General features: G+C 44.6%; 1 protein-coding gene and 1 non-coding gene across 2 annotated transcripts in view; one reads left to right on the top strand and one right to left on the bottom strand.

The window, feature by feature from the left end:
* The first annotated feature begins 8652 nt into the window (after nucleotides 1-8652).
* The window catches only part of DPYS (dihydropyrimidinase), a 68466-nt gene continuing 50144 nt past the window's right edge, over nucleotides 8653-26974 (top strand). The window contains exons 1-2 of the mRNA XM_054590378.1: nucleotides 8653-8994; nucleotides 25396-25554. Of these exons, the coding sequence (XP_054446353.1) occupies nucleotides 8731-8994; nucleotides 25396-25554 (423 nt within the window). The 5' untranslated portion in view covers nucleotides 8653-8730. The remainder of the gene's footprint in view (nucleotides 8995-25395; nucleotides 25555-26974) is intronic.
* LOC129084486 (U6 spliceosomal RNA) lies at nucleotides 20544-20648 on the bottom strand. The gene has a single exon (XR_008530610.1). It is a non-coding gene; the product is annotated as a U6 spliceosomal RNA (small nuclear RNA).

The raw sequence follows: 26974 nt of genomic DNA, 5'->3' as shown, positions 1-26974 counted from the left end.
TGCTGCAAGCTCCGGTTCTTGTTTTACTGGATTTTGATGCTCGCAGGCAAACAGATCCCATTGGTCCAGTATCAGTAACCACCTACAATGTTTTCACTGTGTTTACCATGTGTGGGACTAAATACCTTTTACGTCAGAAAAGTAATTTTCTCCCAGGAAGTATTTATTTAAGATGAACAACATTTTTAATGGAGGAATATATATAACTCCATTGCTATCCTGTTGTATTAGAGAAACAATAGCATAAAATTAGAAAGTGCAGAGCTAAATAGGTTCTAAGTCAGAGGAGGGGAGCCCAGATGGGACCAATACATGTTAAGAGGGACCACACCCTGACAGCTGTCTCTCTGTGCCTTATGCTTTGGCTTTTACACTGATTTCCTCACACACGGGCATCAGCATCTCAACATTGTCATGTCTACGTAACCACATAATTTTAAATAGTGTTGTCAGGGCTCCAGAATAGCACCTGCTGCTCTTGCTTCAGCCCCCACCGTGGTCTGACCCAGCATCTCCCAAGATTCTTTTAAAAAGTTGGAGTAAACCCCTGCAAGGTCTGCCTTGAATCCCTTTTGCTTTAGACATTGACTGCCTTGAGGATTTTCAGTTGAGGGGAGGGGAAGACTTTAGAAACAAAGTAGGTAAACTCTTTACCAGACACCCTGCAGGTTAGTAATTTGTATCCAAGTCTAAAGTCAACAAAATGCAGAGGGTGAAAAGGAGATCAATTATTGCGGGGGCGGGGGTGGGGGGGCGGGGTTGAGGGGGTTGGGGGAGGGGATTAACTGCAAAGGGACACAAGGAAGATTTTGGGGTGATGGAAATATTCTCTGTCTTGATTGTAGTGGTTGCATTACAGCACGTCTTTGTCAAAATTTATAGTACCGTACACCTAAAAAAAAGATAAATTTTACTGTGTATTTTATTTAAATGTCTAAAAATACATAAAATGCAAAATCCCAACCCTGTTTCTGTCTGTATAGCAAAAATCCAAGCAGTGTGTATTTATTTACTGTTGAGGCAAGCTATTAAGAAGCTAGGAAAATTCCTTGGCAAGTGGACTGGGGAAACAGAAACAGATAGTTAAGTGGTTGAGCAGTTTACAGCCAGTTAGTAAACCACAGTTTTTGTCTTCCCTAACCAAGGACACTTAGGAGCAAATGGTTTACACATTCCAGACCATTCTAGGGCAGACCCATCTCTGACCTAGTCTCGTTACGTTATTTGAAGGTGAAACTAACCACAGAATGACCCTGATTCCTCTATACATTCATTTTGATTTGTCAGCATGTTAAAGAGCACACCTGGAAAGCTGATGAATATTCTATTGAGATTCTTGAGATCCTCCCCTGAAGCCTCCCCTAAAATTCCCACCTGTAAAAAAAAATAATAAAAGCCCTTAAGACGAAGGACCTAGAGTGTGCTCTACCTGGAGCACACCCTCACCTTCTCCCCATGGCACCCCCTACAGCTCTCTCTCTCTCTCTCTCTCTCCCCTCTCTCTCTCCCCCCTTGCCTCAGGCCTGTATCTTCGCTTTCTCTTTTCCTAATCTCTAACGGTTTTCAGGAGACTTGCAACCGGGGAGCAGTGGGCAGCAGCAGCTCATCCCAGCTGCCTGTCTCCAAGGGCCTTCGTTTGCCTCTGTAACTTGTTACCTAAGTCCACGCAGCCCAGCTGGCTCATTTCTTCTGCCTCTGAGACTTTCTCTCTAAAGGGCCAAGGCAGCTTTGGTGACACTCTTGCCTCTTAAGAAAACTTTTCTCAAGACCAGTAGAAGCATTTCATAGGCTGTGGATCTCATGCTTAAAGCTAAAACTATTAAGAAGAAAATTGCTAGAATGGAAAAATAAAGCAATTGGTTTTGCTAATAACATCTAACAAGCACTATGCTATGGCCTTTACCCATGTTATCTCATTGAAAGTGTACGGTCCGCCTCCTGGGTCATTACTGCCATTAGGGAAAAACACGAGGCTTAGAGCAGTTAAGATACTTAGCTAAGAACCCACAAATGATAAGCAATAAATCCAGAACTGAACTCAAATATAGATCAGTCTGGCTCCAAAGTGCAAGTGTACTTATTTTATTTTACTTCATTACTTCTTTCTAGTCAAGGAATCACTTCTATTATTTCCTTAAGTGTTATCATAACCCTGGAAAATATTTTTCTAAGAAGGCTCCAAAATGACTTGGAAGCCATGGCTCAATACAAGTTAGAGGAGCAGGAGGGCTTCTGGAAGCACAAGTCGGTGCTGCTGGCAACATGGACAGAAGAAATGTTCCAGCCGAGCCGTGTCCCTATGAGCCATGTCACTTGAGAAGGCAGTGTCATGGAGAACAATGAGAGGCCCCAAAGTTACCTGGATATCTTTCTAGTCCCTGGGTGCTGCGCATGTTGCTTCATATGGCAAAAGAGACTTTGCAGATGTGATGAAGTTAAGGATTTTGAAATGGGAAAATTGTTATTGGACCTCCCAGGGTTCATTTGCCTGCGAGCATTAATGCCCAAGAAGACATGAACAGGACTTCGCAGCAAAGAAAGTAACGGCTTCTTTGTAGGAAGTGGAGCACTCCCAGAGTCAGGGGTGACCGAATGCTCAAAGTCCTTGCTCCCTGGTGGCTTCCAGGAGATGGATTACAGCGGGGGAAACCATTAATCATGGCGACTAAGGTGGCCCGTGGTCACGGTCTGGGTCGTAGTGTCTACCGATTGGTCGGCACTAGGGGAGGAGTAGCTGAGCCATGTGTCTGGTCCCGATGGCAGCCTTGGCATCATCTTGTTGGGTTTTGCCACTTTTCTGGGCCTGGAGCTGAAACACAGCTGAGGCCTAGATGTTATCGTAAGTTTGACACCGAAGTGGAGGCAAGGTGACTGTGGAGGCTGTGATTGGAGTGACAGGGCCTCAATCAGTGCCTGCCACAGCCTCCAAAGCAGGAAGAGGTGTGAACGCAAGCTCTGCTCAGAGCCCCCAGAAGGAGTCAGCCCTGCCAACATCTTGACTTTAGCCTGGCGAGACTGGTCTTGAACTTCTGTCCTCCCTACCTGTGAAAGGATGAATTTGTTTTTTTGCGAGCTGCCGAGTTTGTGGTTGTCAGAGCTGCCAAAGGAAACTAATATACTCTCCCAGAGCCAAGTTTTCCAGGATGTGCTTGAAACTGCCAGCTTAGTGTCAGGGCATCTTTAAGAAACAAGTCCTGACCAGTGTGGCTCAGTTGTTGGGATGTTGTCTTGCAAGTGAGGGGTTGCTGGTTCGATTGCTGGTCAGGGCGCATGCCTGGGTTGCAGGTTTGGTCCCCAGTCAGGGCACATACAAGAGATAACTAATCAATGTTTATATCTCACACCAATGTTTTTCTCCCTTTCTCCCTCCGTACCCCTCTCTAAAACTAAAATCTTAAAAACAAAACAAAACAAAAACACACACACACACACACACACACAGAGAAACCACGTAGTATGACTGTCTAAGGGATAAGAACTTTAAAAAAATTATTGCCTTGAGTTTCTTGGAGTTGCACTATAGCACAGCCTAAAGGTCCCCACACCCCTACCAAGCCCCCCAGTCAGGTTATGTTGGTGTGTGGCATCTGTTCCCACCAAATTTGTTAATTTGGTACAGGAAAAAACATGTTACAATTTTTTTAAACACTCATGACATTCGTTACCTGAGCAGAAACACAGGCTGGCTCCCCAATATTTAGATGGCCGCGGAGCAGCTTTGAAGCAGTGAGTCGGAAGTGCCCGAGGCCTGTAGTCCATGTCCCTGCTGTAGGATTTCATCCCTGTGTTACCATTCATCCATTTACACAATCTGAAGCCCACGCACAGCCAGGATTTGAATCTGGCTTCAGAGTTCGGAGTCGCACGATGGGTAAATGACAGGTTTCCGCATGGCTTATCCCCAACATTTACTGCAGTGTGACCTCGGGCAAATGGTTGGCCTCAAAAGACTCACCTGTTAAAGGGGAAAATAGTGCTTGGCTCAAAGCGTAGTGAGAATGAAGTACAGTCACGCAAAGGAAGAATTTGACTCGGTGTGAGTGCTCAGTAAATCTCAGCTACTGCTGCTGGTGGGGTTCCAGGCAACCATTTCCTGCTTCTGCCCATGAGAGGTGCTTCAGGCCGGCGTGCTCCCTGGCGCCGTGCGCCGGCCCTGCACTCAGGGGGCCGCTCCTGCCAGCCATGCCTGCAACTGCTGACCCGTGAGAAATTGTTGGCCCTGCTTTTCAGCACGAGGACATCCAGACCAGTCTGCTAAGAGCATGCCCAGTGGTTACAGGTTTCACACACTGCCCGTGGCCGCCTTGCCAAACAGACCTCAGTGCAGAAAGCACAAATAGAGTAGTCCAAAGTCTAGACGGCGAGCCCAGTTCACTCACCTTGACCAGAGGAGAGTTTAACTCTGAGACCGTGCTAGGCACTCTCTGGGTGGGCTTCTCCCCCTGTTCACGGAATCACAGATCTGTAAAAGCACGAAAGGCGGGTCGTATCAGCTCTTGTCGACCCAGCTCCTCACTCTTCAGTTGACGAGACAGAGGCCCTGAGGGTAAGTGACTTGCCCACACTCACACCAGAAGCTGGCGTCAGAGCCAGGATTAGATTTGTAATTCTGCAATTTCGTGTCTTTTCAACCCTTCCAGGCTGCTGACCACCCACCGCCCCTCGTATTGTAGATTCAGGTATAAGATCATTACCCTGCCAGAGACGTCAGTCCCAGTGTGGGCCTGGGGACTTGGGCTTCCTCCAGGCCCCAGCACCAGCATGCATCTGGAGACGCCCTGCCCTGTGCCGGTCTCGCCTTGCTCAGTCTTGCTCACACACCACCACCATCCCTTCAGCTCTTCCATCAGGCGGAAGCAACGGTCTGAAATCCTCTCCCAGCCACTGGGGCCTGGAGGCCGAGTAGGGATGGGTTAGGAGAACAGCAAAAGCAAACTCAACGACTCCAGGGTGCCTGAGGACTTAAATACAAAAGGGCCTGGTGGGTTTGTTTCCCCAAAATCACTCAGCAAAGAAAGTCGCTGTTTGCTCCTCCACCTTGCTATCCCTTCCAAGGGTGTCCAACTTGCAGCCCACAGGCCGCATGCGGTCCAGGATGGCTATGAATGCGGCCCAGCACAAAGTCATAAATGTACTTAAAAGCTTTTTTTTTTTTTGCTCACCAGTTTTTGTTAGTTTTATGTATTTAATGTGTGGCCCAACACAACTCTTCTTCTGCCACTGTGGCGCAGAGACGCCAAAAGGTTGGACACCCCTGCATCAGTCAGCGCTGGGAAGGCTTCCGGCCAAGTTGCTCTCACCTGTACTTCACAGCAGACGTGTTCCTGTGGTTTAAGTAAGCATTAACGGTCATGGTAACCCTCCCTTAAAACTAGCCCTCTGGGGAGTACAGTAGTCCTAGTCACGGTCAACTGTGGTCTGAAACTTTAATCGGGAAGCTTTAGAAATAAACAACTCACACGTTTTATATTGCATGCCCTTCTGAGTAGAGTGACGAAATCTCATTGTCTTGCTCTGTCCTGGGTTTGGTACTACCTGCATTTTCAGGTATCCACTGAGGGTCTTGGAACATATCCCCCTTGGATTCAGTGGGGGCTCATATAATGTGTTCTCAGACAGACTTCAGTCAATCAACCAAACTGATTGTTTCACCAAAAAAAGAATGCAAAACAGCAGGAGTCTTGCTTCCCGCATCCTCCCAGCACCAAACCTGAGTCTCCCTGACACCTGTTTCCTGCCCATTGAGGGCCCTAAGTGCCTGGGCAGAGGGGTGGCTGAGTAGGGCAAAGAAAAGGGAGCTGAGGGTGCTCTGAGGACACACCTCTCTCGGGCACATTGGCCCAGGCCCGTCCTCCCCCCTGGGGTGGGCCAGTAATGCCCAGAAAGGGCAACGGCCCCTTCTGCCAGCCCGCATTTCCCCCTAAACTGACCCACCCCTCTCTTCTGATGCTGTGAGTGAATTTCAATGAGCCATTTCCTTGTTTCAATGAAATTCCACAAACCTGCTTTTCTAATAACAGTTTGCATTAATTCAATGTGGGAAGTTTGTTTTGTGCTGTGTCGCAGGGCATTTCATGACATAGTGTCTAAGATAAGGACACCTTTGAAATCACTCACCCAAACAGTTTCAGAAAGGATGTCACATTCACCCTGACATTTTATTTTATTTTCCTCTGGTGGGGCTTACTTGTGGATCTTGTAAGTTTCATTGTATTTATAATTACTCCTTTTACCTTCACACAATGGTCTTTTGACAATAATTGCATAACCTTCTTGGGTTTCTTTTCCTTGGCGAGAGCCAGATCTATGGAACTTGAAATTATTGGTGCCTTCTAATGTTTAATCATTTTGCACAACCTGAAGCTTGAGGAAATATGGCAGTAATAACACCTTGCATTTCACTATTGAAAATGCCATCTCAAGGTCATGTGTGATCACCTGGTTTCCAAACTCAAAGGCATCATCCCAGGCCGTCAGCTGAAAATGACAAAGACCCAAAGTAAACCAGCTTCAGCAAACAGGGGGAAACCTGGGGGAGGGGGCTTCAGACACGGGTGTTTTCAGGAGCTCCAACGAGATCATACGAACCTGTCTCTTTCCATCTCGCCACCCGTTCTCTGTGTTGGCGGTTCACAGAAGGACTGTCTCACTGTGTTGCCCAGCCAGCTGCCAGAGCCTCTTGTTTACACCCTCCCGGATTCAGGTCCTGAACACATCAGTGTGGCCGCGAGGGTTCCCTGCTGTGATTGGACAGCTTAGCTGAGCAGGTCATTCCCAGAGCCAGAGGTCCCACCGGTTCCCTCAAGGCAAATGTCCTGAATATGCAGGCGGAGGATTTCCCACAAAGACACTTCCATGACTGTTGGCAGGATGAGGACAAGAAGAGATGCTAGAACAGCAGATGTCCACCCCACTCCAACCTTCCTGGGGCGTTTGACCTTGGTGCCCTTGAAAATCCCCATCGCTGCCTTCCCTGTATAGCGCTGTCTGGTCTCCCCGAGTGTTGGAAAGGGGTGGTCCATAGCTGTCCAGCCCTGTCTCCCCAGCTTAGCCTCATGGAATGCAGGCTCAACTTGCTATCATCCCCCCTGTCCCCTCAACCTACAACACCATTCCTCTCTCCATCCCTCGTTTCTTCATGTTCATGTCCCTGATATCCTGGTTCAGAACCTCTTTGTGAAGCTTCATATTTAATTTTCTTCAAGGCAAAAATAAACTCTCCCTTTCCTCCTAACTCTTATTATGCTCTCTCAAAGACAGAAGTATTCTGCTACATATTGACACAGGTATGTGTGTCACATTGTCACAGGTGGGTACAGGTAACCAGGTTCTTGGTGATCAGGGACAAAAAATTGAAATGAACACCGAGTTTAGAGCAGAAAGCGAGAGAAAGCAGATTTATTAAGCCACACAGAACATGGGAGCAGGCCAACTCTGCACAGAGCAGAGCCTAACAGCCCCAACCTCAGGGGTTAGAGGGCTTTTTATTCCTTTAGGGTGGGTCTTCCATGATTTCCTTGATTGGCTACCGGGAAGGGGTCCCACAATGCTAATTTATAATAATACTATTATAATGAAGCAGAGGTCAGGTAGCATCTTCTGCACAGGTGCATTCCTGATTCACTAGGATTCAGTGCTTTTCCAGATGCAGAAACTACCAGTCTTAGAACAGGGTCTCCGCCCTTTATCCTTGTTCTTTATCTTAGCCCTGGGGCGCGTCTGGAGTTTCCTCCTTCTTGACTATCTCTTGCCTCAACATTGGCTCTTAGCTCCTTGAGCTCAAGAATGTGATTTATCTTTATCACTTACCTCTCTATGCAATCCCCCTTTGGGATCAGTCCTTATAAAGGTAGTATTTGTTAAATAAATGTGTCTGGGGCTTCCCATTTTATTAAGGTGCATTTTCATTCATCAGCACAAGCATATCTGGAAGGGAAGAAATAACAGTTTTATTTGTGATATATACCAGCGTTATACCAAGAGGATAAAAGATTTAATTGAAGGCTTCTAAACTAGTTTTATAGAAAGCTGGGAGGAAAAAGAAAAAAAAAACAAACAAACCAAGGTCTTTGTAGTCACATTACCTGTTACTGTCCAAGAAAAACATGCTAGTTATGTATTGTATCATTAAAACCTGGAGAATAGTTGATACCAAGTCGTTTTCATTTCAGAGATTAAATATTTCACCCTGAACTTTCAGTCTGCCAATTACTGGGGTTGTGTGATCATTTGCTCCTCATGTAAAGAATATTTAAAAGGAAATTCAGATCAAGTGTGCTTTCTGGCTGGGGTGGGTTTTTCATTGTCGCTGCTAATGGTGGTGGTCGCACCACCGCGCGCGCGCGCGCGCGCGCGCGCCTGTGTCTTGGTACAGACACACTGCCAATGAGGTGGGTTTCATTCCCCAGTGTGTCCTTCACTTTAAAACCCCAAGATCCTTTCCTTGCAATGGCTCAGACCTCGATGTACACCATAAAGCGACGTACAAGGCGACAAAAAAAGCGTTTGGGGTCAGAACTAGGCTGAACTGCTCTGTCCGAGCCTTTGGGCACCAGCCCAGCAGTTCTGGGGGTGGAGCCGGCATCGGGAGGCCAGGTGATAACCCGGCCCGGCTACGGACTCCGGACTTGCCCGTGGTTTGCAGCCGGAGCCAGAGCCTGGAGACGGTCCTTGGGTATCTTGAAGGAGGTCGACCCCCGCTCGCCCGGACCCGTCCGCGCGCCCCGTGCCATGGCAACGCCCTCGCGACTCCTGATCCGTGGGGGTCGCGTGGTCAACGACGACCTCTCGCAGGTGGCCGACGTGCTAGTGGAGGATGGCGTGGTGCGGGCGCTCGGTCTGGATCTGCTGCCGCCCGGGGTGGCGCCCTCCGGGCTGCGGGTCCTCGATGCTAGGGACAAGCTCGTCCTGCCCGGCGGCATCGACACGCACACTCACATGCAGCTCCCCTTCATGGGCTCAAGGTCCGTGGACGACTTCTACCAAGGCACCAAGGTACCCACCCTGCCGCTCCCTCACCCCGATGCTCCGTGGAGTCCTCTGGCCACCTGTCCAGCCGCCCCGGGCAGAGCAGAGCCACCCCGCGCCTGTGTAGCGCGGAGGGGCCGAGTGGGCAAGAGCCAGGGGCAGCCACCGAGCTCGTGTGAAGCTGGGGTTCAGGTTCTCCACGGTGAGCTCTCTCTTTAGGGTCCCCTTCTCAGTGGTATCAGCCCACGTTGGCTACACAAGTTCGAGGCAATCTACTCCCCTGCTCTCATTTCTCTACACCGTTACCACCCTGACCCCCGCTTTCCTCGGCGTTCCACGGCAAACCCGCAGGCCTTGTGTAACGCACTCCCAGGTACTCACTCCTCCCACCCTCGGTTTCCAGCCAGAACCAAACGAAACATACTTTCACCTTGTGGCTTCTGCCGGAGTAGCAGTGTGTGGTGCGGGATGAACGGTCTGGGTGGGCTGGAGCCAGCGTGCCCCCCATCTTCGCCTCCACCCTCTGGTAGAAAAATTACAGCCCTGGCAAGCGTTTCCAAGAGAAATTGTCCAGCTGGGCTCCCCGAGGCACCCACACCCGCATCCGGGTGGCCTGGTCCCATCTCTTCTCTGTCCTGCTTACCGCGGGGAAGTTAAATAGGGCCTCAGATTCCTGCTGCTTGAGCACCTGCAGCTCTGCTGATGATGTAGGAAGAGCAGATCGCTGATCTCCAGGCGAGAGAGCGTGGGTTTCTCTATAGACGGAAAGGCCGAGACTCTCAGGCGTGTCCAACCTGCCGCCTGTGGGCTGTGTGCGGCCCGGGATGGCGATGGACGCTGCCAGACACAAAACCGTATGTTTACTGAAAACATTATGAGACTTTTTGTGATTACGTGTTGCAATGTATTTAATGTGTAGCCCTAGACAACTCTTCTTCTGGTGTGGCCCAGAGACGGCAAAAGGTTGGACACCCCTGGGAGGCTCAGGTCCGTGAAGTGAATCTTTAAGGTTTCTCCAAGGTTCCTGTAGCGAGATCGGGAGATGAGTTAGGGCCGCCTTGCTGGAACGCCAGTTTTAAAACCCCACTCAGCATTTCCCCCTAAAGCCAAACCCTCGCCCTCCCTGAGGTTTGTGTTCTGGGCTGTGGTGAGGGAACTCACCCCTTCCAGAGCAAGGGTATTGGCGCCCTGAAAGCCTCAGCTCTTCACTCAAGGAGATGTTTTAAGGTTTTCCCAAGCCTTGTGTGCGAACCGGACATAGCTACTTATTCCACGTTTGGGCACTTCAGACTTTCAAGGCGGTTTTGACCATAATTTGTTTACCCTAGTGGTTTCTAATAATTCCACTCTCCTTACACCTCCCCCTTCCATGTTCCCTGATCATCTGTGATTGACCAGAATATTTAACAGAAAAAAAGAGAAGCACTTGACCTGAGAAAGGGGTCTAGGGCAGCCCGCTCACACTGCTGTTTGGAAGACCCCCTCCTAGTTACTAATTGCCAGGCTTCGCCCTCAGGGCAATGGTCAAAGCCTTTTCTGAGATAGATCGTTATTCATTCTGAAAATGGAGCATTCATTTTTCCCTTTTGCCAAAAACTGAAATTTGCTAAATTTTAATGACCTTATTTTTAAATTTGATGTGAAATTTTTAGACATCAAAGCAATACAAATTATTAGAATTTGGAAAAATAACAGGAAAGTAGAAAGAAGAATAATGTTACCTAGAGTCTCCCACAGGACAACCAACGTATTTGGTGCATTGCCTTTATGCTTTTTAATACACTTTATTTTACATAACAGATTGTATTTTTAATATATATTTTATTGATTATGCTATTACAGTTGTCCCATTTGTTTCTCCCTTTTATTCCCCTCCACCCTGCACCCCCCTCCCAACAGCCCCCCCTTATTTCACATCCATGGCTTGTTATAAGTTCTTTGGCTTCTCCATTTCCTATACTATTCTTAACCTCCCCCTGCCTATTCTGTACCTACTATTTATGCTTCTTATTCCCTCTACTTTTTCCCTCATTCTTCCTTCTCCCCTTCCTTTCTGACCTCCATTTTTATGATTCTGTTCCTGTTCTAGTTGTTTGCTTAGTTTGTTTTGTTTTGTTTTGTTTTTAGGTTCAGTTGTTGACAGTTGTGAGTTTGTTGTCATTTTACTGTTCATAGTTTTTGATCTTCTTTTTCTTAATAAGTCCCTTTAGCATTTCACTTAATAAGGGCTTGGTGTTGAGGAACTCCTTTAATTCGACCTTATCTGGGAAGCACTTTATCTGCCCTTCCATTCTCAATGATAGCTTTGCTGGATAGAGTAATCTTGTCTGTAGGTCCTTTTCTTTCATGACTTTGAATACTCCTTGCCAGCTCCTTCTTGCCTGCAAGGTTTCTTTGGAAAAATCAGCTGATAGTCCTATGGAAACTCTTTTGTAGGTAACTCTCCTTTTCTCTTGCTGCTTTTAAGATTCTTTCCTTATCTTTAATCTTGGGTAATGTAATTATGATGTGCCTTGATGTGAACTTCCTCGGGTCCAACTTCTTTGGGACTCTGAGCTTCCTGGATCTCCTGGAAGTCTATTTCTTTGGGGAAGTTCTCCTTCATTATTTTTTAAAATAAGTTTTAAATTTCTTGCTCTTCCTCTTCTTCTGGCACACCAATGATTCGGATGTTGGAATGTTTACAGTTGTCCCAGAGGTTCCTAAGTCTCTCATTTTTTTGAGTTCTTGTTTTTTCATTCTGTTCTGGTTGAATGTTTATCTCTTCCTTCTGCTCCCAGTTGTTGATTTGAGTCTAGTTTCCTTCCCTTCACTGTTGGTTCCTTGTATATTTTTCTTTATTTCACTTTGCATAACCCTCACTTTTTCCTCCATTTTGCGACCATACTCAACCAATTCAGTGAGCACCCAGATTACCAGCATTCTGAACTGTTCATCTGATAGGCTGGCTATCTGTTCATCGCTTAGTTTCGGAGCTTTGATCTGTTCTTTCCTTTGGGCCATATTTCTTTGTCTCAGCATGCCTGTTATATTGGAAGGGGCAGAGCCTTAGGTATTCACCAGGGCAAGGCAACCCAGGTCGCTGTGTTATGATGCTGTGTGGGGGGGGGGGAGCGGGGGGGTCTGAGAGGGAACAATGCTGCTTGCTTGGCTCTTGCCGGCTTTCAGTGACATCGCCCACTACCCACAAGCAATTGGGCCCCTCTGATGCTGATTCCCATGTGAGTGGGTTTGTATATATTCTAGGACCCTGTGGGTCTCTCCAACGGACTCTCCTGTGGGGTTGGGAGTTTCTCCTGCCACTGCAACCCCCACAGGTTTTTACCTCCAGAGGTTTTGAGACTTTCTTTTCCCACACTGGAACCCTGGGTTACGTGGTCTGTCTCGTTCCCCAGCTGTTCCTCTGGTTTACCACATGCAAATGTGGGAACTTCTGGTGTTCCAGCCTTTGCCTCACCTGCCCAGTCCTCCAGCTGCCACCTGGCCGTGCGTCCTCTCTACCCCCGCTGCCTATCTCCACCCCTCCTACCAATCAGGATGAATTTTTCTTCTTCAGTTCCTTGGTTGTTGGACTTCCATACAGTTCGATTTTCTGGCAGTTCTATTTTTTGTCTTTATATTTGTTGTTGTCCTTCTTTTGGTTGTGTGAGGAGGCAAAGTGTATCTACCACTACGCCTCCATCTTGGCCGGAAGTCTTTATTTTTACATAACTGAGATTGTATTATGTGTGAGTATGTGTGTGTACACCTGTATATAAAATTTTGTAAGTAGTTTTCAGTTATAGCACAGCATTTTCTGTTATCATAGACTCAGCATAGACAAAGCAAAGTGCTTTGTTGATGGCAGGGTATTCCATTGACACCCCCACTTGCCAGGTGGAAATCCCATGGGTTTGCCAGGCCCACTAGCATCACCTCCCCTCATCATTTCCCTTTTTCTCATCAGGATTCTAGAAAAAGCAGCCAAGAAGAGGGCTTGGAATGCTGTGGGGGAGGGGTGTTCCTTCCCTTTCTTAAGATTATCTATATGTGCCCCAAGGTCCTAGGAGGTGATTCTTAGTTTCCATCTGTTCCTTGGCCACTCTAGGATTCCCAGCATGGACAGGTTTACAGTTCCATAGTGAGAAGGCAGGTCATTGTAACATACTGTATAGTCTGTTGCCAACATCTGAAAGAACTTAGGGGCCAGCTGATTCTCCAGGCATTTGTATACGTAAAGGTCGTCAAAACAGTAAACAAAAACATGTTCTTCACACATTTAGAATTTTAAGAAGAAAACAGTGTTGTTAAGGTCAAAGATTTAGCAAATACTGAATTCATGTTCAATTTTAAGCTGTACCCACAAAGCGGCTAAGCTACAGAAGTCTACTTCAAAAGTGGTTGGCTGGATCCCAGGAGATAATGACTCCCACCCCAGGAACAGCTGAGGCTCCAACAAAGGGAACCAGATGGGTAAATATAGGTAAACAGGAACATTCAATATTAGCCTATGCTCTGAAGGGAAGGCATTATAGAGTTATTTCATCCTCTTTTCTAGAGTCTTCATGGTAATTCCCAAGGCAGTGTTGGTGGGGTTTCTGATTTGGGGAAATAGAGACAAATAAGTCTTTTGTAAATGCTGGCTTTGTTATATGTATTAAACTTGAAAACATTAATACTGTTAAGTAACATTTATTTTATCAAGCACTTACTATGTACCAGGCACCATGGCAAGCTGTGCATTTTCTTCCAACAATCCCAGGGGCCATTACCTATTTTTCACAATTGAGGAAACTGAAACTTAAATCACTTTACTCTTCAAATTCAGGACTGCCTGCCGTCACTAGAAATCTTACCTACTAGCCTCTCTTTCTTCCTGATGTGCCCATTGAAATAATACTTAATGTTTTGATTTATCAGAGTGGAAAATGATGGATGAAAACCCTATAGAAGTGGTGTGCTAATGTAAGATGGCTTTTCTCAAAAATAGAACAAAGTCATTTTTCAATAATACAGTAGTACTTCACCTTCCCATTGTAGAGGCAGTTAAGGATATCAACCTGCACCTTGCAGGGATTAGGTTTGTGAGGCATTTCTATGTGCATTTATAGCCACATCATCTCTAAGGCACAGAGATGGGTACATAAAATACAGAAAGCGAGAAAATAAAAATGATATTTCATGCTGTTGATATAAGGAATATCCAAATATATAGAATATTTTTATAAGAGTTTATTTGAGCCAAATTCATGACAATTGCCAGGAAGCAAGATCTCAAATGCTTCAGAAGATGACAGTTTTGCAGTTTCTTTTATGCATTTGAGATTAAAGAAAGAACATAAAGAAGATGATATGAAGGTGAGAGAAAGCAAGGCAGGGGTTGGATTGCAGAATAGTTAACAATTTCACATGCTCTCTTGGGGGTGGTTATGCTTATTTCAAAAGTGTGTTAGCCTGGATGCCCAAAAACAATGGACAGGACTTGCTTAAGGCAAAGATAAACCTTTTACTAAGAAAGTTATGTGCCTGGAACATGACTACTCACCGTGACCTGCCCATTTAGGAATTTATGATGAGATCACCTTGTGAGGTTGCTTCCCATAGAACCCCTTTTTTTGTTCACAATTCCCCCTTTAGTAATAAACCTATCTTGAGGATGCATTGAAAACCAACCTCTTGGTTGGATAGTGAGGTCTCACAGCATTAGGAAGGCTTACACCTAGGAAGTCTCAACTGAGTTGTCTTGTTAAAAAAGTGAACCATTGGGGATGAGGTAATACCATAAACATGGGATGTGAGTGGAGGCCAAATTTTCCAAAAAGGAGAATTGACAGGTAAATGGAGGGTAGTCATATCTTATGGCCTTCATTGCAAAAGAACACTCTGGATTGCTTCTACCCTGTGAACTCTCATGATTTAAGTTTTGCCTCCTGTCTCATTTTTCCAAAGTTCACATCCAGTATAACATTTACATAAGCCATAAAAAGAGTATTAACAGTATGTGTTCAGTAGTCACAAAGTAAGGTTATATAGAAAAACCCAGTGAACAAGTGTAGCTATTATGATGACTAATATCATTAATAGAAAGCTAAAAACAAACAATTGGTTTCTGAATTTAAATATCAATCCAAAGGTATACAACTTTTGTCCAAGCCTTGGGACAGCTGTCTATCTCTGATGTCCGTAGCTTCTCATCCTAATAAAGCCTTTGATGTCAAGTGTAGGTGGCAGTGAGTATCAGAAAGAGAGGTAGGTATCCATTCATGGCTCGGCACCTGATGAGGATCCTTCCATCCAGGTTGGAGAGTGTCTTTTAAATGAACAAAATCTCCAGGTGACAGTCAGTGATCTTTAAAGTCTTTGTCTCCTGGGAGTCAGCTGTGAAAGGAAGCAGTTACCAATCTGACATTTCCTTGAAGTGACTTTATCAAACCTTGGCAATAGTGAGATGTCTCCGTCCTGTAATGTCATCTCATCTGTCCTTCATTTAATGTAAGTCCAGCTTAAATGCATTACAATGCATGAAGGGATGCAAAAACCAAAAAAAATGGGGGTTGCCAGGGAGCAGGGAAAAACCAAGCTGCCCTCTTGGGTTTCTCAAAGCCCTGACTATTAATTTAATTCACAACCATGAAATTTGACCTCACTTGTTTTACAATGCTCCCCATGCAATTTAACATAAAAGACAAATCTTTTGAGGTATTCCAGGGCCCTTCTGGAATACTGTAAAGTTATTCCTACATATTTTAACATTTTAACCCTTAAATCCTCAATAGCTAATGAAAACTAAAAAGTATGCAATTAATATCCTTTAGGCTGGCAGATTTATGAAGATATTTTATAACCTCCAGAAACATACGCTCTTTTACTCACAAATACATTAGATAAGCCCAAATGTTTTGCAATTAATGATTATTTTTGTAAGCCCAAGTAAAATAAAAACATGTGTGTTATATAAACCAACAAACTTACATTAACTTTTATTTACTAAGGCTTAATCTTAGATCATGTGAACATGGAAAGCATTTGAGTTAGTTTCCATGTTTCTGAGAATTTTAGAATAGCCAATTCTTGCCTTTAAATGAATTTTAACAGTACCATTGGGAGGTAGAAAATCGTCTTACATTTGCAACATAATGTATGACAGGCACAAATGGAGACCTTTTACCCATGAGAAAAACTCACCAGTTTACAAAAGAACAGTTGGATTCAAATTTTGTTTTGAAGGCACTTAAAATCTACATCTTTCCTTGACAAGTCAAGTTTCAAATGACCTTTCCTCTTTTAAAATAAGGACAGCCATTTTTGGATTTTTTTAAAATTTATTTTTAGAGAATGGGGAAGGAGGGAGAAAAGAGAAAAAGAGAAACATCAATATGAGAGAGGCACATTGCATGCACACCAACTGAGGACTGAACCCAAAACCCAGGCATGTGCCCTGACGGGGGATTGAACCAGTGACCTTTAGGGTTGTGGGACATCACCCAACCAACTGAGCCACAATAGTCAGGGCAAGGACAGCCATATTTAATACTTCAAAGAATTGGGTTGACACCTAAAGGACATCATAGGTTGATCCACTTATCCAAATCCTCTTTTTGAAGCTTCAAGAGACCAATTAAAAATGTTTTCCATTCATTCTGCCTAATTTTATAGCTGGCTTTTTTCTAATTGTGCATGCAAAGGATTAATTTAGAACTATCAAAGGATCCTCATCTTGGCCATCTTAATATTAATGGGAGGCTGATTATCCCGGGGCTTGTCAGACTCAGAGGCACTATTTCCCATGTTAATTTTAGTTTTTCATTTGAGATCTGTAGAGTGAACAAATTTCTAGGGAAAACCAGCCTTTACATGCACATCTCCAGACAGGCCAAACGTGGTGGATATCCCTATAGAATTGCTCCCTGCCCTGGAGGAAATTTTTCATCAGGAAACCCCTCTGAGGTTCTTAATTACCTCTGAATACCTGAGCAAGGCCCAGACAGAGCTTCCCAGGCGCTGCCCAAGTCACAGGTCCCGTCTCTCTCTCTCCGGGTGCACCCCTTCCAGGGTGCCCTGCCCTTCTCCCTGGGGCTCCTGCTGGCTTCTCCAGGACCAGTTATCTCATTGGATGCCTCATAGCACACATCTCTGCCACTCCAGATTTGGAGAGCTGCAAAAACTATTGTCATCCCTTAGGGTATTTGGGGTATGAAAGCAAGTAAGTGTCCTTTCTCTTTTGGAGCTAAAAAGAGTTGTCTCTTATTTAACCAGTAAAGATTTTTTTAGACTCTCAGTGAGGAATCCAATTAAAAAGCAGAAATTAGAAGCAGCAACCCATTTTTTTTCCATTCCCAGGATTATCTCAACCCTTATCCATCTTGAGGGTTTTCTAAGAGCAGCTCAAATAAAGTCATGGACCTATTACTTAAAGTACAGAGGCCAGGGATTTAGAGAGAAAGCTCACACCCCAAGTTCACCCACTGTGGAAGCGGGGAGCAGGCAGGACACAACGGGCCCTTGCTTGTACCTAGCACAGGGTCTGGGTCCACACTGTCATCTTGGTGGCCTCCTTCAGAGTTCTGCTGGCTGCTCCAAGTAAATGTCAGCATAAGAAGTGTCCAAACCCTATGGAGACGATTTATGAGTTGACTTGAGTCAAAGTGGCTGATGACAGTGGCCAAGAAGCAAGACCTCAAATGCTTTAGAAGTAACAGTTTTGCAGTTTCTTTTATGCATTTGAGATTAAGAAGGGAATGTGAGAGATATTACATGAAGGTGAGAGAAAGCAAAGTAGGCACTGGATTACAGGATATTTACCAAGATTACTATGCTCTCTTCAGGGTGGTTATGCTTATTTCAAGGCATGTTTGCCTGAAGGCACAAAAACAATGGACAGGGCTTGCTTAAGGCAAAGAGAAACCTGTTACTAATGATTACCCACCAAGACCTGCCCAGTTAGGAATTTATGATCAGGTTATTTTCTGGAGAAACCCTTCCTCATCCATCATGCTTTCAGGAGATGAGCCCCAAAAGGCTAGACCGACAGACCAATGGCTGTTGGCTTTCTGCATCCACCTGGCTGGTCATTTATAATGTCTGACAAATAGAAGGGATACTATTTATGGTATTCTATTTATTGATTACTGAGTTGTAATGGGCCCAGTTTTAAAAATGAAATGTAGGTCAACCAAAGGTTATACATTTTGTAAATCTAATTCATGTCAGAGGTTGGTTTAAAGCCTGTAATTAATTTAATTAAATGTAAAAGCTTTCTATCTGATATAACTAATGAAAGTAATGTTCTGCTTTAAAGAAATCATATTTTATTTTGTTGGTCTACCCTAAGTATCTGGTGGTCTTTTAATAATTTAATACCTGTGAGGAAAGACTGGGATTTTTTAATGAAATGGATATTGTAAATTAGAAAAACTTGGAGAAATTATGACTTTGTTTCTATTATATCCTGTGGTAAGAGATTGAATTACAAGAGCTCAGCCAGTTTTCAAATATATGCATTTATATTTAGACCTGTATGAAGCCTGGAGTGGGTGCACTTGTGTTAAAAACCTGGCAGCATCAATAACTGGAGGAAGAATCTTTTTTTTTTTTTTTTTTTTAAATTGAGAATACACACAGATCACTTTTTTTGTAAAGGACAAAAAGTCCTCAAAATTATCAAGAAAGAAAATTATACTTTGCTCTGAAACTTTTTGGTAAAATGCCATCAAGATGATTACTTATAATAAGGCAGTGGAAGGTATATGATTAAGCACACACTTACGGTTGTATTTATAGAGCTTCTTCACCTTGTAGAGGAGCTGTGCTCAGAAAGCTTGGCTGCTGACCAAACCCCTTTTTCTGTTGCTGGCCCGGGCTCCAGGCCGGGCTTCAGAGACCCCCCGGGCTGGCCCTGCGGACCTGAACTAGTCACTTCCTTTCTCAGGTCTGTCAGTATTTCCTTACCTGTGCAACAAAGCATGGATAAACAACTTCAATTAAAAACATTTTTAAAACTAACTAAAACAATATACACTCATCCTCCAGCCCTTAGGAAAATTCTGGAGCATTATAGTTGCTCAATATATATTAATTGAATGAATGAACTGCTTTTTTTAAAAAAAATAAAATAAAAAAAGAGTGCAAAGAAAAATATTTAAATCACCTATAATTTTAACATTTTGCTTCCTAGCCTTTCAGATTTTTTTCTTTTTTGCGGCGGTGGGGGCGCATATAAATATTTTTTCTTCTACTCAGTCGTGCACACTCTTTGGAGTCAGCCTTGTTCATTACACATTTCCCCATGACCTTCGCTGTCATTGAAGGATGTGGTTTCCGTGGCCTCATTACCCTCTCCCGTTTGAGTGGGAACCTCAGACCTTTTGCTCTGGTCTTGTTGTCTCCCGTGAATCGGGCTCTCCTGTCCGCCTTTCTGAAGATACCACAACCTTGATGGCCCAGGAGCACCTCAAACTCAGCCTGTTTCAAACCAAATTTATCCTTTCCTCCAAGTCCCTCTCTTCTTTTTTAGCCTGTTTCCCCCACTGTTAACAGCTTCACTCTCTTCTTTTCAGTGTTGGACCTTTGGTGGTTTCCAGTTGTTTTGGTTTTTGTTTTTGCTTGTGTATAACAGTGTGATGTAAATCATGACTCAGATTCTTGATGATTGACTTAGAAATTACCCCTCAGAGTAAAATGACTGGGCCAGCGCATATTATGTACATCCTGAAGGAGTTTAACACATACATCCAGATTGCTCTTTAATTCCTGCTCCCATAAACAATACGTTATAATTCTCACTCCATTGCACCCTAGCTACATGTGAATATTGACTTGAAAAAAAAAATCAATGCCAACTTAATATAAAACAACATAGAATTTCTTAATGCTTTTAACTAAGAACTTCTTTAAATACAGGTGAGGCTGAGCTTTGAACATTCTTTATATGCTAGCCTGAATGTTCCAGCTTTGAGTTTCTAATTCTATAATTAGAAACTTACTTTGGATGGCTCTTTATTGATTACAAAGTTAATCTTTACACTATTCATTAGAGGAAGGAAAAAAGGAACATCTCAAATGTTAACTTGAAACTACTAGATGTTAAATAGGGCTTTGGCCTTATTGAGGGTGTTGCAGTTAGGAATTATTTCATTGAACTTTACAGAATCTAGGACTTGCTTTCCTTCAGCGTCCGCCCTTAAGTTCTTTATGGTTTGCAATTCCACCACAGTTTCTTCCTTCAGCTCTCTGGACTGGATGTTTTCAATGTTTAACGGAGTAGTGCAGAAATCAAGGTTTTCATGATACTGTTGTCTAGGAGGAAAAACTTTTCCTATAACCTTTTAGGTTTAGTTATTAGGGTTTGCAGATTAAACTGACAAAAGACAGATCAGCAAGAGAAAAGATAGGTTTTTAAAATTCAGATACATGCAAGTTCACCAAAAAAAAAAAATGACTCAAGGAGACAGTGAGCGTTTGGGGCTCATCTCCCAACTTTACAGGGGAAAGGGCGGAGACAAAAGCACTTACTGGGAAACCAATGACTTTTGGGAAAGTCAAACGGGCCTTAAGAAATGGATGGGGTATAGGATAGGTTTTCTTTTGCTTTTTACCTTTAAAATAGGGAACATTTCACGAATTTGCAAGTCATCCCTGCACAGGGCCACGCTAGTCCTCTCTGCGTTGTCCCAATTTTAGTATATTTAGTATGTGCTGCCGAAGCGAGCGCGAGATGGATAGTTTTGTGACAAGGGCTGTTGAGGCGGGGTGCTAGGTTCTCGTCTCCGGTGATACGCCAGTCTTCCCCAATGGCGGCACTTCTTGTAACGGGCTTTATGCAACTGACTTTTTGGGGGAGGCTCTGCTTTTAGGCAGATAAGGGGGTTCAGGAAAACAAAGCCTATTCTCAAATTCCTTCAGCTCAGGATGATTTTTATGACATAGTAACATATTCTGGACCCTGTGACTTAATACAGAATAAGCCTAAGCTAAGAATTTTCCAGGTTGATGGTTAGGTTCTATTAGTTCAGTCAACAAGGATTTCTTGGAAACCCACCAAATGGCAGGTATTCTGGTTAGGGTGATAGAGATGAAAACCATGGTCTTTCTGCTCAATGGTGACAACTAGAGGCTGTGGGGCTCCAATTTATCCTGGCATTAATGATATGTTGTGTACGACAGACTATTGGATTCGCAGCCTTAACTGTGATGAGTGTGACTTTTTCAAGAGAATACTTGAGGTCTAGCATTTTCCCTTTTGTGAAGTCACTAGTCACAATACTTGCATCACCAAACTGTGTTTTGAGCAGGTTGTTTGGCTAAGTGAGCTTCGGCAATTACCCAGCGTCGACCCCTCACCACTTGGGGCTCCTCTTTTCACAGGACAAGTGACATATTGAGGGAAGACACTTCGATATTTCAGTTATATTTATCTAAAAGAGAAATTGCATGTTCTAGTGCAGTCATGAGTTCCTGAACCCTAAGGATCTGTTCTCAGATAAAAGCAAAGACCTTAAACACTAGCTTAAAATAAAATAAAATGTAATCTCTTTTAAAAGAAGAAATTATTTGAGACATAGACATAGAAATAGACTATAGTTCTGTTGTCTTAAAAGTCTTAGTTAACACTGATTAGGTAACGGGCTTTGGACAAGACTGAGCATTCAGCTTTCAAACATGCTCGGAGTCTATATTCCATATTAACATTTTCATAGAAGGATCCAGGCCAGGGCTGGCAATATTTCTGACAAATGAAATCTCAAATTAACACGCAATTATACTGCCTTCCATTTTGCTATTGGAAAAGTGAACCATCATAGTTATCCTTCTCATATCTTCGGGGGAAATGTATTGGTCCCCCCCCTTCCTTTCTCTCTTAAACATCAAAAGTATATTTATGTACCAGGCACTGTAATGGGCATACAGAGATGAAACTACATCAGAGATTCTGGGGGACGATATAAAAGTTCCCTAGAAGACGCTTGGGTTAAGCTTCTCTGGACTGAGAGAGGAAGGGCTGGGGAGGGAAACACACGAGTGACATCGCTCAGAGAGGGGCTCGGAGCGCTCCGAAGGGACCGAGGGGCAGTGTGTCCCTGGGCTGGGTGGATGAGCCAGGACGGAGGGACTCAGTACAAAGCTGAGGAGGTATCTGACATCCGGATCATGCAGAGAACTTATGGGACGTACAATAATTGGGGTTTTTTTTTCCTTCATCCTAAGATCAAAGGGAAGTCAATGAAAGATTGGAAGTAGCAAGCATGGCTAGGGACAGGGTGACGTTGCAGAGGTTACTGGTCCAGTCAGAAGGTGGAGGTGGCACTGGACAGGGAGGCGGCGAGGCGGGCGGCGGCCTGGGGGTGGGAGGGTTGCTGATGGATTGGGTTCGGGAATGTAAGGAAAGAAGAGAGGTAAAGTTCAAGAATGACCCTTAAGTCTGCTTTGCACAGTTGGATGGATGATGGTATGTTTAACTTTCAAACTTGGGGACACCAAGAGATGAGCACGGAGGGGCAATGTCCTTACAAAGCTGCGCAGGCTTCTGGAGTTGAAATGTAAGTTGGGGTCATGAAGATTGTCTTCGTGAGTCTTAGTGCCTATGAGAAAGCTGAAAATTCAGCCAGTGTTTTTCTCCCTGGAGCTCCAATGTGCTGTTGGACTCCTTTTTGTCTTACTTGGGTTGAACAAGTTCTGTGATTGATTTCAGTGAAATAAAGTCACTTGTTTCAGGATGAGCTTAGAAATGAAAATTCAATGACACCATAAAAAGGAAGAAAATGCTTGGGATGCTCTAAATAATGATGTAGAATCTAATACATTCTTAAATAAAATCTTGTGTTATGTAAAATGATGACCCCACTGTCGGTTAATGTTTATCTCATTTACATTCCATCACATTTGCACCTGAGACAGCACATGCTTTCTTCTTAGCAAAAGAAGCTTTCAGATAAACTGGAAGGTTTTCAAGGGAGAACAGCCAAGGTAATTAAGAGCTGAAAGAATTGATTTATGAGCCCAGATTAGAAAAGGTAAATGCATTTTGCTTAGCTAACTACAAATAAAAGGGGAGTAAGTCAATCAGCAGTAAGGACAAAGGAAACAATTAGGTTTTATGTAGAAATATGAAAGAAATTGTCATCTTTTACTGCTTCTCTCTCCTCCAAGCTTTCTTCATTCTTCATATATTAGGTAAAGCCAGAGGAATATTTTGTTAAGAGAAACAAGAAGCATCCGATATTGAAAGAAATGGAAGAATGCTGGAAATTTCTAAGGTGGGCTGGGACTTTGGTGTTCTAATCAGTCGGTTTGCTGGATAAAGCAGATTATCCCCTTGGTAATAGTTGTGTGAAGGCAAAGAAACACTAGTATGGGCCCTTCCTTATAGAGCTTTAAGGGGAAATGTTACTTCATTAGCAATTGTCACAACAATGAACATCACAGGAGCTTAATAAAATTGCATTTCAAAGTTTGATGATGGGATTTGTTTTGCTTTGTATGGCTTTTGGTTTCCTAAATGCTTTATTGATTTTTCCAACCTCTGCCTCTCTCCAGATAATGATTCACTTAATGGCCCGGAGCCCCGGGCTGGAAAGGGGACCCCACCAAGTGGGAGACTGGAGAAAGGGGACTGTCTGCTCGGGGCCGAGGCCCAGAGCAGCCTGAATGTAAGACTTTCAGCTCAAAGTCTCACCTTCTTCCTTGTCACCAATGAGAATGTACCAGCTGTGTGACCTTGGAGAGTCATTTGACATCTCTGAGTCACAGCACACTCCACTATACAGTAGGAAAGCAATTCCTGCTTCTCCGGGCTGTAGCAAGGCTGAATTCAATGAGCTGATGAGTACAAGATGCTTAGCCCAGAATTGGGTATTTAAACAAGCACCTCTTTTCAGAGGCAAGTAACTCTTGAGAGGAGTAGGTCTCCTTGCCGCCTCAGGTTGTAGGGGGTCCACTTGGGATTGCAGCTCTGTAGCCCCGGCCCCTGGCTCCTTGGGCCCAGTCAAAAGAAGGGAACATTTCAGACAGTAAAGTAATATTCGGGGATTGGAGGTAACTTTGGGCAACCAAAGGACCGTGGGTCACCAGAAAGGCCAGAAGAAGAAGAGAGGGGTTCAAGAGGAGGCTGGGACCAGACAGTGCCTGGCCCCTGTTTGCCAAGACCCAGGGAGCAGCCGAGATCCCTGCGGCAAGCGGCTGATGTCCCAGTGGTGTGGGGAAAGGCAGGCTCTGATTTTCATCCGTGCGCCCACGCCGGCCCAGGCTCTCCTCTGCCACGCACTGCAGTTTCCCTTCCTTCGCTCCCATTGTGAGGGGGAGGAGAGGAAGGAAGAGTGGGCAGGAGAAATAGAGAAAGTAGGGACAAAGACCAGGCAACTGGCCGCTCTCACCCCTCCCTCCCCTGCTCCCAGTTAATTCGGGAGGTGGAGCATTTGGGATAAATCTTACTCAGGAGCTTTCAGACTGGAGCCCCAGGAATTTCAGTCTGCTGTAGTTTGAGAAAAATGAGTCTTTGGCCATCACATGTTCAGTCTAGTAAGAAGACCGTCAACAGTCTGTGTGGTTAATTCATGGGGCATGTACACGTGTATATCTGTAAAATGTTTTTTTCTCCTTATAGAAGTTATGCTTTGTTATAGTAGATCTAGCAAATATTGAAAATGAAATGTAACTGGAGGAAAATTAAAACAACGTGAAATCATACCACCCAGAAACAGCCTCTGTAAATGTTTCTCAGGGCTCAGTGCGGCCTTGTTTTCACGCCAAGTGTGTGTTCCAGAGCATGTCCTGTGGCTCCTATTGTCCTGTCTCGCTTCTCCTTCCCTGGTCATTTCCGCCAACCTCAGGACTCCTGGCATCCTCTCCAAAGTGGCTGCCACACCTTTCTCCTGCCCTTGATTGCTCCTCGGCGTCAGGTCTGCTTGTCGCTCTGTCTGCATGCCAGACATGTGCCCAACGCCTCACACCAGGATGTTCCACACTGAACTCATGCTCCCCTCCGCTGAACGCTCATCTGCCCCCTCTCAGTCATCCCGGTCAGAATCGGCCCCCCATCTTGCTCAGCCACAATCCTTGCTAGTTTTTACAGCCAGAAGCTATGGCAACTTCTCTTCCTGGCACTGGAACCCTGGGCAAGGGGTGACTGTTTTGGGGCGGGGACCCCTTGCTCCTCAGAGGGGACCTCCACAGCTGAGGTATTCCCATTTTTATCTGCCACGCCACACGTGGGTGTGGAACCAGCCCATTCCATGTCTCTGCCCCTCTTAAGTCTCCATGTGACTTCTAATCCTTAATTGTAGGACTTCAAACTGTAATTTATGGAAAGGCTACTTATATCCCTCTATATCTTTTAAAGGCATTTTCCCAGACCTATCAAGTTTGCCCAAGTGCTTGCAAATGCATTGTTTAAGGAGATGAGTGACTTACAAGGAAACTGATGACTCACTTGTTGAAACCCTCTTGCGACTCCAGGCTGCCCTGGCGGGAGGCACCACCATGATCATCGATTTCGCCATCCCTGAGAAAGGCAGCTCCCTCATCGAGGCCTTCGAGACCTGGCGAAGCTGGGCTGACCCCAAGGTCTGCTGCGACTACAGCCTTCACGTGGCAGTGACATGGTGGAGTGACCAGGTGAACCGCCCGGGGGGGCCAGTTTCTTCCATTTAGTTCCCAAGTCCTTGCTCTGTGCACAATCAAGAAACTCGGTCATGTCAAAACACAAGAAACCAGTGGATGGCCGGAGGTCAGGACTGGAGGGACGACTCTCCATTGCATGTTCTTTTTGAATTTTGACCCCTGTGAAGTGTTGTCAATTTTTAAAACAAAAATTTTAAAAAATCATATATAGATGATAGCAAAGATGCTTCATAATAATTCCCAATAGACTTCCCTAACATTCAACTCATGACATGTAATTTTTTAAAAGTTCTGATCTCCCTTTTCCTCAACCTCAACACTTCTAAACTCTTGTAAATGGTATTTTTCCACAGACCAGAACTTTCATTAGACATGTGTAATTTTTGGAGAAAAACCAAGGAAATTCCCATTTAGATGCCCCCATTCCCACTCCTGGCCCTTGCCCCCCACCTCCTGTGCACTGGAAAGAGAAAGGGAAAGACAGGGAACGTTTTCAAGGCGCTCCCCCCACCCCCCATCCCCCGCTGTCTCCTACTCTGGTGCCTCTCCTTCACAGCTCTGCTGATCTCAACATCTGCTCAAATAGTTTCACGATGGAGCTTAAACCAACTTTCCATGTCCGCTAATTACTTAGGCCATGGCAGAAATGATGGCATGGTTGAAGTAAGGAAGACAATTTTGAGAGATGTTAAAATGTGTCCATTTCTCCTCTTATAAATATAGTTGTATGTGTATGTTAGAATAAATTTTTACTTGTGATTTAAATCAACATGTTTTTACCACATTGGATGCAATTCAGAAGTCTTCTTACCAGAAAGAGTTCGCAAGGGTGACTTTACTCGATGTTACCATGTAACTTATGCCTCCACCTCCCCCGCAAAATTGGGAGGCTTTAGGCACCAAGTTAATATAAAACAAGTAGCTGATTTTAACAGAGAGTTCAGCAAATATAATAGCAAGGTTCATAGTCCACAGCTAAAGTTAATTTTTCTCCAAAAATGCCATTCTAAGTGATGCATCTGATCTCTTTTGTGTTTTTAGGGTCTTCCTGTCTTCCTTGTTTCCTCCCTTCTCACCACCGCCTCCTTTTTGAAGCAAAAGTGAGGATGTGAGCCCTTACCTGTGCTTCTTACACTTTCATATGCAAATAGTTACCTGGCAAATATTGTTAAGATACAGATTTTGTTCAGTAAGCGTATTAGTGTTCTGTGGTTGCTGTAACAAAGCACTACAAAAGCGGGGTTTGAACAACGGGAATTTGTTCTCTCATAGTTCTGGAGGCTGGAAGTCCGAGAGCAAGGACTTGGCAGGGTTGGTTCTTCCGGGGGCTGTGAGGGAGAATCTGTTCCATGCCTCTCACCAGCCTCTGGTGTTTTGCTGGCGATCTTTGGCCTTCCTCAATTCCGACCGGTCC

The sequence above is a fragment of the Pteronotus mesoamericanus genome, unplaced genomic scaffold (genome assembly GCF_021234165.1).
Source record: "Pteronotus mesoamericanus isolate MK-2021 breed Mesoamerican mustached bat unplaced genomic scaffold, CSHL_Meso_final scaffold_174, whole genome shotgun sequence".
Taxonomy (NCBI): Eukaryota; Metazoa; Chordata; class Mammalia; order Chiroptera; family Mormoopidae; genus Pteronotus; species Pteronotus mesoamericanus.
Note: the sequence above shows the minus strand (reverse complement) of the source record. Positions and strands in the feature narration are given on the sequence as shown.